The sequence below is a fragment of the Nilaparvata lugens genome, chromosome 2, assembly GCF_014356525.2.
Source record: "Nilaparvata lugens isolate BPH chromosome 2, ASM1435652v1, whole genome shotgun sequence".
Taxonomy (NCBI): Eukaryota; Metazoa; Arthropoda; class Insecta; order Hemiptera; family Delphacidae; genus Nilaparvata; species Nilaparvata lugens.
Window position 1 is genome coordinate 20,852,435 of NC_052505.1, and position 12,329 is coordinate 20,864,763.

The window sequence follows — 12,329 nt, forward strand, 5'->3', positions numbered from 1 at the left end:
ATTGATAATAATCTATTTCCCAATCACTTGATAATGGCATCATAATTATATAGCCAAAACTTGTTGTTAGTGAATTTCAAAAAGGGTGCTTGGATTTTTTTATAATATCATACTATCTACGGACGTATATGATCTAAAAATATTTTACTATTTCTGTATCTCACTTTTCAACCCACGAGAGGAAAATCCGAATTGACATCAGCGTCGGTTGAAGTTTTTCACGAGTGGAACAATTTATGGTGAGAAGGGTGATCAGTTATACTAATTAATATCATACTACTTCTGTATCCTACCATCCATCCTACGGAAGGAGGAAATCTGAATTGACTTGAGCGCTGAAGTTTTTCACGAGTGGAGCAATTTATCTAGAGAATCAGAGTCTGCGTGTGTGGATATAAAGGGTTGAAAACAATTGAGCGAGGGAGTGAGGTCTGCCTCAGTTCTGGCTGCTATGATGTCTGAGAGCCTGAGCATCAGTTGTTAGTGGATTTATGAACTCCTGCACTTGATTATTCAGGTTTGTGTACCTAGGGTGGTCGCAGCAAGGGTTGGGATGAGACCACATGGATCCATTACTGCCTACAGGATGGGTAAGAACAGTTGGAGAAAGTTTGACTCCGCCGGGGAATCATATTCTGTTTAGTCTGCCTGTTCCGCTTATCGTCCCCCATATCGGTGAACAACAGGTTCTCATGCAGCTTACAAAGTGAATAAAGAGTCTGGAACTCTCTATTCTTCACTATGTAATCACTTCAATTACTTTATAATACCTTCATCACGATGACTCATCTGAATTAATTAAAAATAATAATTACCATACAAAACTATCCAGACTTCAGGAACAGAGGCTCAGAAAATATCATGAAAAATTATGTCTAGTTCACAAGTTTATACTTATGCTAGTGGTTGAGCCACAATATGGATAAAAAATTTTTGAATTCTGCAAAGAATGTCAAAAATATTATATACTAGACATAATATTTTCTAACTAAGATTATAGTTACTATTTCTACGAACATTATAGATTGAGTTCTTGTATAATTATTCATATCATATTGTGTTACGTTATTACTTATAGACGTATGTAATATTACTTACTTACTCACTTACTCCTCAGCTCTACAGGTCTTTGCAACCCTTGGCCTCCCTCACATAGCCTCTCCATCTGTCACGATCCTCGGCCTACCCCCTCCAGTTACGAACTCCAAGCGTTCTCAGATCTCGTTCCACATCATCCGTCCATCTATTTCTCGGTCGACCTTTTCTTCTTCTGTTATATATCCTGTCCTTCCATATACATTTCACTACTCTTTCATCTCCCATTCTCACCATATGTCCCATCCATCTTATTCTGCCAGCTTTAATAAACCGCACAATGTCTTCATTGTTTAAGAACTGCTCTATTTCCAAATTTTTTCTTCCTCTCCAAAGACCATTCTCAAAAACAGGACCCATGATTCTTCTCACTACCTTCCTTTCAAAAACTCTCAATCTTTGCACATCTCCAGCTGTAAGCACCCATGTTTCCGATCCGTAACTCACCACAGGCCTCACCAATGCTTTGTATGATTGTAATTTCGTAGCTCTAGATATCAATCGAGATTTAAACAACTTGATATTAGCATAGTATGCCCTGTTTCCCGCCATGATCCTGTTGTTAATCTCTGCTGAGACTTTCCCACTACTTGTCACAAGTGTTCCCAGATAGACAAATTCTTCTACCTGTTGAAATGTGTAGGGTCCAATTTTCATTTCATGTCTCTAGCAACTCTCCTACCTAGGCCTACTGCTGGTGACACTCTCAGATACTTGTATGTAATATTACGTAAGAAATATATATTGCACGAGTTTTGGCAAAGTGAAATATATTCAATATTTTTTACAGAACAATGCCAAATTCAATTTTTAGAGTAACATTTCACTATAATAGTATATTGGATTCCTTATTTGTTCAGGATTTTTCTTGTGTAGTTAAGACATTAAAGTAGGCTAGAAACACTATGTTGTATTAAGTACTTTCGATGTGCGCTGAAAAAATTGTAATTGAAACAAATGTGGAGTAAACGTAGTTGTCATCATTTTTCGCACAATTTTACATTAAAGAACACCGTACAATACAATGAAAAATAATATTGGAAGAAGCATCTACCCAAAAATATCATTTGGAATTTCAGAAGAAATTTCACATCAAAACGATGTATGTCAATTCAAAGAGCATTGATGAAATGAGTATGCATCCAAGACTTTGAAAGAGTTCATCTCGCTATCAAGTTGGAACACAAACTGGAATGAGCATGTCTGAAAGCAGAATTTTGTCTCAAATATTATTAATATTCTTTCCCCTATCATACTATGACGAATGACATTTGTTTGTTTCTCCCTGGCAACGACATCAAATTCAATCTTCATTGAGTATTGAGCTTCTATAATATTGAAAAAAGTGGTTTAAATACTATTCTACTTTCAATCATTGCATTGAGCAGAGTTCGCACACATCAGTGACAGTGAAAAACTATAATTCATAGAAGTTCCATTGAGATTGTTAATAGACGTTTAGTCGGACTGAATGGAAATAGTCCAATTAGAACTCATCGGAATTATATTATTATTTCAACCTTCAATATCACTGTTGTGTGCGAATCCACCTACAGCGTTTCACACTGGTAGGAATCGACCGAAAACAAACAGAACCAAACGAAACACTATAAACACATTTATGTACACTATAAATACTGTTTACAGTATGTACACTGTACACTGTGAACTGTACACTGTACACTGTATGTACACTGTAAACAGTATTTACAAAAGGCTTGTACGTGAGGAACAAGCCTTTTATCCACACATATTATTATTCCTTGGGATTCTCTGAGGAAAACGATGTATTCATACTTTAATACTTTGGTTCAAACAGAACCAAACGAAACAGTATGTACGTAAGAAACCAGCCTTATATCCACACATATTATTAATCCTTGGGATTTTCTGGGAAAAATGATGTATTCATACTTTAATTATGTGCTATAGATGTATTCCTTTAATTATTCATTGCATTATTCGTCTCCGGTAGAACACATCTTCTGTGTGCGAATCTGCGAATACCTCGGAAGTTTTAAAAAAGTTGACACTGAGGTTTATCTGTTGCCTCACCACATACAAGGTTCGTATCTGTCCTGTGCTGTTACACGGAAACAGTCAATGCAAAGGAGCAAACTTTTGCTTGTTGAAAAAACATGTCCGCGACGCCTGCAATAATACACTTGCTCATTCATCGTCTCGCGACATATACGACCAGCTGCTAATAACTTGTTTATTGCTGCGCAAGAGTTTTTTATTCTTTCGAGACCCAGCGCCTCTGTTTTATTACCTGTTTTGAGAACAGGAGAAAAACGAAACAGTTTGTCGGAACAATAAAACGCACGTGAGAAAGCAGTTTCCGCTAACACGCCTCGCACACAGAAAAGTATAAAAATTTACTAGCATGTTATAACTCAAACTGCACAATGACAATGCTAAATACCACATCAAAGTCGACGAGGACGAGGCTGGCTGGATGTTGTAGGCTTCTTTGCTGAGCTGGACTCTTCTACACGTCAAGTGACGGAGAGTTCAATCAACATGAAAACAAAATAGGCCTTCATGAGAACTGGAGTCTGTTTACATGAAAAGAGTCTGTTCACATCTTATCTATTATCTATTTTATGGCAACCATTGTCATTATGTTTTTGGAACAAATGAAAGATTTGATTTTAATGATACATTCCTACAGTGAATGACACAGAAGAGAATCTCAGAAACGTGACGGAAAGTTCAATCAACATGGAACCAAAATAGGCCTACATTATGAGAATATGAGAACTGGAAGAATCTGTTCGCATTTATTTTATGGCAACAATTGTCATGATGATTTTGGAGCTAATGGAAGATTTGATTTTAATGATACATTTCTACAGTGAATGACACAGAAGATAATCTCAAATACGTGACGGAAAGTTCAATCAACATGAAAACAAAATAGGCCTACATTATGAGAATATGAGAACTGGAAGAGGTTTTTCAAATCTATTTTATGGCAACCATTGTCATATGTTTTCAACCATTGTCATTATGTTTTTGTAACAAATAAAAGATTTTATTTTATGATAAATTTCTACAGAGAATAGCACAGAAGATAATCTCAAAAACGCGACGGAAAGTTCAATCATCATGAAATCAAAATAGGTCGACATTATGAGAACTGGAAGAGTCTGTTCACATTTATTTTATGGCAACCGTTGTCATACGTTTTCAACCATTGTCATCATGTTTTTGGAACAAATGAAAATTTTGATTTGATGATACATTTCTACAGTGAATAACAAAGAAGATAATCTCAGAAACGTGACGGAAAGTTCAATCAACATGGAACCAAAATAGGCCTACATTAAGAGAATATGAGAACTGGAGAGTCTGTAGAATATCAGAATATGAGAATAATAGAAGAGTCTGTTAACATTTATTTTATGACAACCATTGTCATACGTTTTCAAAAATTTTCAATATGTTCTTGGGACAAGTAAAAGATTTTATATGATGATTCATTTCCACAGTTAAGAACACAGAAGATAATCTGAAATACGCGACGGAAAGTAAATCAACATAAGAACAAAATAGGCCCACGTGAGAACAGGAAGACTCTGTTAAAGTTATAAGATACATTATTTTTGTCATAGTCATTCAATTTTAGCTGTTTTCCATGTATGAAATCAATCTGGTAAACAGCTGTTTGCAGAATAAACATATGATTCTCATTACAGCATACTGTACTGTAATGAAATCATATGTTTTCTTTACAGTTGAGTATGTTTCCTAGTTCCGAAATAGGAACAGCAAAACTGCTACAAAACTAGTAGTTCTATGAACAGTAGACCTCACGCAGTGTTCTCATCCACAAGTACCTGATTAAAACTATAGACCTAATGGAAATACAGCAATAGACTGGCTTCTCCACACATCTGTGTAATCACTTGTCAGCTGATTTATGATGAATAATTCTATAGTCTGATTTCTACTCTAAAATTGGCGTATGAAGGAGGCTCCTTTTTCCTTTTTTATTATCCTTGACATGCAAAATTTCCAAAAACCTTGTATATACGTCGACGCACAATTAAAAAAGGAACATACCTGTCAAATTTCATGAAAATCTATTACCGCGTTTCGCCGTAAATGCGCAACATATAAACATATAAACATTTAAGCATTAAGAGAAATGCCAAACCGTCGACTTGAATCTTAGACCTCACTTCGCTCGGTCAAAAAAACACCTTTAGTGCTCCAGGTGAAAGTTTTGACAACTTTACAAAATTCCTAATTCTGAATTTGTAAACTAGCTTATGTTTCTAGAATGAATGTAGTAACATCAGCACAAGCAGGTAATGTTTTCTATTTCTCAATAATTATTCTTTTTTAGATTATTATGACAAAGAATAGTGTACGTTACTTGGAAGTGGATGTCTTTTGCAGTGCTCAAATGAAATTCTAGTCGAGGCGTTAGCCGAAGTATCATTCTCGCCTGTAAAAGGCCCCTTCCCGTCCTTGTTACGTAAGATACTATTCTTTTATAATAACCATTGTCATACTTCTTCAAACATTATAATCATGTAAATAAAAATATAAATCTCACTACCCTTTTTAATTGATGTTGCTTTCCATGACGAAACACTATATAATAATTCTGTTGTAGTTCCGACTCTGTGTTACTTGTAAATATTTGAAAAACACTTACTTTTCTTGGAGTCTTGAGGAATGCATTTCACTCCTGAAGAAGAGCTTCATCAGCCTCCATCAGGCTTTCCTCAATAATGCATTCCTCAATACTCCAAGAAAAGTAGGTGTTTTTGGAATATCTACAAGTAACACAGAGTCAGAGCTACAACAGAGTTATTATAAGTTATAGTGTTTCGTCATGGAAAGCAAAATCAATTAAAAAGGGTGCTGAGATTTATATTTTTATTTACATTAAAAGTAGACCTAAAGTTATACAATTATCATTATGTCTTTGGGACCAAATAAAAGATTTGATTTGATGATACAATTCTACAGTAGTGAATAACACAATACAGAAGCTTAAATACAAGTTGTTGGGTTGAATCTTGTTGCTGAGAAATTATAATGAAGCCGCGAATGACAAATCTCCTGTAGCTGTGAAGAGTAGCTGCTTGAAACTTTTGGCAACTTATTCAATGTAGTCCATTAGATAGGATTAGGGAACTCCATTTCTGTACCTTCGGGCAATTGTGAAAAATGTATTGGACTTGGAACTATTGTTTCGAATCTTTTCCTAGATAGGATGAAAACTTATATTGAAACGTCTTCATAGACCGAATATCCTACGTGAAATAGTTATTATTTCGAATTAATGGATAATAGAGTTTATTGCTTGGATTTTTTTTCATAACAATCATGAGTTTATCCTCACTTTATCGATGATTCCTATGAGAGATAGTTTTGAATTGAACCATCGATATCGTATCTTCAAGAAGATCTTAGAAAGATTTTTAAAATGATTCCATTATACAATTAATAGCTTCCATCAATTTATTCCTTCATTTAAAGAGTGGAATGCTACACAATATTCTACTTGGATAAAATACACATAATCATTAGGATTTTATGATCTTATACACCTTGTTATGATGGATCTTGTATTCTTTCCTTTATTGTGAATTTCTACAATAAATTTATTGTTCTTTCTACACAGATAAATCAGTCAACCAAAATATCAAACACTGCAAAGAGTGAATGAAGATGGAAATTAATAAATAATACATTTATTGAGATGCTGATGAATAACTAGCAATTATCAAATGATAAAAATCTAGATTTAATGCTGTCAACTCCCTCGGTGTGCCTCTTATTGAATTCCTTCCTGTAGCTGTTCTCCCATATGCCAATATTTGTTGTATAGTGAGGTCCACGTTATAATGTCAGTGGATAAAGATACGAGAACAACGTTGCCGATCCTCTCTCTTGGCAATGTCTTCTATAGACGGTAGCTGATGCAGGTTTATTGATGCAATATTAACTGTTCATTCTCGTTTAAAATTAATCAATTATATTTTATTAAGCAAGAAATTATATTTCTCAATAATTTCATAATGAATTTCCATAATAAGGATGAAATATTTTGTTAATTGATTATTAATTCCACATTATTCCAACAGAGCAAAGCGAGAAAGAGATAGCGCTATCCGCTTTGTTAAATGATAGAGAAGGAAAGCAATAACATTGCTAATCAAACACTGCCATTATAACGAGGACCTCAATGTAGATTGATTGATTGATTTAGTACTTTATTTATGAAGATTACAATATATACTGGCTTATACACTTATATACAATAGCTTACAATACAGCAAAATTATAGATGGATTTACATTATATAGACTTGGAAAATAATAATTATTGAACTGTATATGATATGAAAAAGCAATTTGTAATATAATAGCTATAGATTATTATATTTTTATGCATCTACATAAATTGGCGGAGCTTTGGACATATCAAAGTCCATTCTTCGGAAAGAATATTAAAAATATCCTCTCCACTAACTCTCCACCGAAACGTTAATTTCATTAATTAAACTAAGGATTCATTTATCAATGAAAATATGGTAAAATTTTTAATTAATATGAATATTTAAGAGAAGAAAAAACAGAAAATTGATAAAGTAAAATAATTATATAGGTAGATAAGATCAAATTATTGATTAATAAAATGAAGTAGGCTGAAATTAGACATACTGAAAGTAGAAGAAGACATAGAGGAGTTTGACAACATTATATTCGGGTTTTTATTTAATATTTATGTTAAATGAATATAATTTGCAGATGGGTCACCTGGAGGTAGTCGTTCCTCCAGATTTCATCCAAGAGGAGACATCGGGAGATGTGATGGTTCCTGAAGGCGGGACTGTCAAGTTGACTTGCCGCGCCAGGGGCTATCCACAGCCAAAAGTCATTTGGCGGAGAGAAGACAACGTCGAAATCATCTCTAAAGAAGCGAATGGGCTGAAGAATAAACGTGAGTATCTATTAGATTATCATTAAATTCAATAAATTAGAAAAATCACACACACACACACACACACACACACACACACACACACACACACACACACACACACACACACACACACACACACACACACACACACACACAGACCAACACCCAAAAATCATGTTTTGGACTCAGGGGACCTTGAAACGTAAAGAAAACATGAAATTAGGATACCTTGATTTTTTTTAGAAAGCAATACTTTCCTTACCTATGGCAATAGGGCAAGGAAAGTAAAAACAATGATTGACTGTTCCAAGAACTCTTTTTTATCACTGACACTACAGTACTCTTACTTGAATTTGAATATTCAACTGAGATCATTTCACATTTAATTTCAAAACAATGATAGGCTATAAATCTTGAAATTAACACCAATGTAAAACTTTCCACACTAATACAAAACTATTCAACTTAGGAAGAGAGATTCTCTAAACTCTCAGGCCCACCATCTAGCTTTGAATCAAATTAAAACTTTCCTAACTTGATTTTTCTTGGAATTGAATGAATAAACTTTTTATTACATTCTTATATTTGAATACACTTATCAGAGCAATAACATGAAATTGATGTAGGATGAGTGGATCTGATATGCCTAATATGTCTGAATCTGAATTAGTAGTCCACGCCTCCAAAACCAAGGAGCTGTCTGATTGGTCAATGGCTTATCAGTCGCCGTTCTACCTCGACAGCTCACTACCAATAGGCAGCAAGCAGCTCGAGAATGTCACTGTCCAATGAGACAGCTCGTTGAATTTAAGGCGTGGCTGTCATTCTCATAGTTCCTGTGTCTTGAGTTAGTTCTGTCTTCCTCAGCTAGATATATATTGCTCTGCTAATGATCATATTACTCTGAAATTCTCGTATTGAACAACGCTGAGTATTCATTGATACAAGAAGTACATCATCAAAATGATAGGGAAAGAAAAAATAAGGTAACCTTGTGCTATTTCTCTCCCAAATTTAGACAGGGTTACACAATCATAGTCCGGAATAGGTTGAATCTTGTAGTTCTTCACTTCACTGAATTTTCAGAGGAAAAATTGAAGTTTAGATTTCAGATTCTGAATTGAAAATGGATTGTCGCTTGTAATGTGATTTATCTTCAAACTTGTCATTAAAAATGAGTTGTACATGATGAGTCTTAAATCTTGATCGCCTTTTGCAAAATATACAACTCAGCTTAACACTGCATTGAAGTAATCCATACAAATGGTTCTAAAAGTATCAGTCTAGTTAATTGCTTCTCTTCAAACCTGTTAATATAGTATGTACATGCTGAGTCTCAGATCTCGTTTGTTCTTTGAATATATATAAATATTATATTATATATATTCAAACCTGTTATCAAAAATAGTATGTACATGCTGAGTCTCAAATCTCGTTTGTTCTTTCAATATATATAAATATTCTATTATATATATTGTATATAAATAAATTAGCTCACCACTGAATTGAGAACAAGTTATCCATACAAATGATTCTCAAGGTATAGGTCAAGTTTACTCCTTCTCTTCAAACTTGTTATTGAAAATAGTATGGTACTTGTCTCAAATCTTGTTTGTCTTTTGCAATTCATATAATATACAGAGTGCCCCACGAAAGGTGTAACAGCCGAAGACCATAGATTCTACAATGAATTTGCAACAAAAAATGACCAGTAAAATTTTCTTATATCGACCTTAGTTTTCGAGATATATAGATTTTTCGATATTTCTGAAAAACGTTATTAACTAGAAAACTATTAGTCAAAACCTAATTCCAAGGACATGGTTGGGAAGAGGAAGAAATTTCCAAAAAGATTTATATAATTTGTTTCTTTGACGTTTTTGAACTTTTTATGAGCGTTCAGAGTTGAAAAAAAGGCTACATTCGTCGAATTCAAAGCCAAATTTCAAACAGTTTGAACACTCATAAAAAGTTCAAAAACGTCAAGCAAAGGAACAAATTATAAGAATCTTATTGGAAATTTTTTTCTCTTCCCAACCATTCCTTGTGATTAGATTTTAACTGATAGTTTTCTAGTTATTGACGTTTTTCAAAAATATCGAAAAATCGAAATATCTCGACAACTAAGGTCGATATAAGGAAAATTTTACTGGACATTTTTTGTTGCAAATTCAATGTAGAATCTATGGTCACTGGCTGTTACACCTTTCGTGTGACACTCTGTATATTATATGCATTGCAAAAGACAAACGAGATTTGAGACAAGTATATACTATTTTTATTAACAAGTTTGAAAAGAAGTAATAAACTTTACTGATACCTTGAGAACCGTTTGTATGGATAACTTGTTCTCAATTCAGTGATGAGCTGATTCATTTTTATATTTATTCTATATATTGCAAAGAACAAATGAGATTTGAGACTCAGCATGTACAAACCATTTTTAATAACAGGTTTAAAGAAAGCAATTGACTTGAGTATTTCGAAAACCAAGGTCGATAAAAGAAAACTTTACTGGACATCTTTTGTAGCAAATTTAATGTAGAATGTTTTCGGCTGGTACACCTTTCGTAGAACACTCTCTATAAATTAGCTTACCACTGAAATGAGAACAAGATATCCATACGAATGTTTCTCGATCGGTCAAGTTTATTCCTGACGGTATACGAGGCAGAAATGATCGTCTCTCTCACCGCTCGCCCCAATTCGATTGTGATGGCTTCTTCAGGTTGAGACGAGACTCTCGGGAGACTCTTGTGGATTGAGTCAGCGTAAAACAGGATTAGACGGGGCTACAAAAATGTTTACAGAATAGTCATCCTTGCGAGGTGTTCTTATTTCTTCAACTCACTTCATTCCCTCCATTGCATCTGTTCAGTGCATTGAGTCTGTTCGAGAGAGAGAGTGAGAGAGAGTGGGAGAAAGAGTGTGGGAGAGAGAGAGGTGTATTCTTTGCTAGGCATTCGTGGAGCACTTCAAGATAAGGACTCTTGAAAAGTGATGGGTGCTTATATGGTCGGATTATGCAGGCGAAAACGCTCCTCGAGATACTTCCTTGGAATTATATAGACTCGACAACCCTCTCAGCTTCATTTACGTTTATGTTGGCATGCGGTTAGTTTCACATTTTATTGTCCCGGTAATTGGCCTCTGACAAGTTAATTCAACGCTTTACAACGATTCTGCTGTTCGGTCGGCGAAAGTTCACTCACTGTGTATTTGAAATGAGAATCACCTGAGCAACAACTTCCTTAATACTTTCCTAGACTTTCTTCATTGAGAATTATCCTCATAAGAATATAATATCAAGGACAATCAAACCAGAAACTACACAAAAGTACTTACTAAGCTTGACGACAAAGTCATTTATTGATTGATACAATAAGTACATCATCAAAAAGATACGGTAGGTAGAGAAAAAATAAGGTAACCTCGTGCTATTCCTCTCCCAAATTTAGATAAGGCTCTACATAGTCCGAGAAAGGTTGAGTCTTGTAGTTGTTCACTTCACAAAATTTTCAGTCAATTTTTTTATTATTTTCACGACATAGATTTTCAAATTTAGATGTTTCAAAACCAAACATAGGAGAAATATTTCACATTATTATTACTGAAATAGGAGATATTCACATTTCGAAGAAATAATTTTGCAGGACCAAAAACTAGCCTAATATTAACATTATTTAAATACAGGTTGAAGCGAATCTGATTCATTTTCAATTGTTAATCAGTAAGAACTAATTTTTCGGACTAATTTATGCATGACAGTACCCGGATAACTGATAATCCAGTTAATCGATTTCACTACAGCTTTTGAGTTCTAGTAAGTGATTAAAGCTCTGAATTCTGGCCTACAGTACTTAGTTGTACGTGTTGTATGTAATAAGATTAATCAAGGCGAGCTTGCCAAACAACAACTACCTTCTTCTTCTTATTGTGCCTGGATGTTGTTTAGCCAAGAAATTCTTGTTCTACCTGGGCCCCTCTTTCCAAAAATCTTCCCTTGGAGAATCACCTGTAATAGAGAATATCTTACGTCGTTTCTCATTACATGTCCCAGATACTGAATCTTTTTCTAGATTCAGATACTGAAACAACTACCTTAATAAAACAAAATAAATCTTATAGCACCCTTTATTTTTGAAAGACTTAAAAATAGTTGAACAACTAGTTTCGGTTTACACCATCTTCAGGTTTTAAAATAAATAAAATTCAATAACTGTTTACTAATATTGATATAAAACGAACATATGCTTAAATTCATATGACTAATTTATTTCTGGTAA

The 12,329-nt window shown here is 34.1% G+C and overlaps 1 protein-coding gene across 1 annotated transcript in view; it reads left to right on the forward strand.

Annotated features, from left to right (window-relative positions):
* Window positions 1-12,329, forward strand: part of LOC111058468 (lachesin-like) — a 221,684-nt gene that overhangs the window by 127,357 nt on the left and 81,998 nt on the right. Inside the window, exon 4 of the mRNA XM_039420762.1 lies at window positions 7,869-8,061. Within this exon, the coding sequence (XP_039276696.1) occupies window positions 7,869-8,061 (193 nt within the window). The remainder of the gene's footprint in view (window positions 1-7,868; window positions 8,062-12,329) is intronic.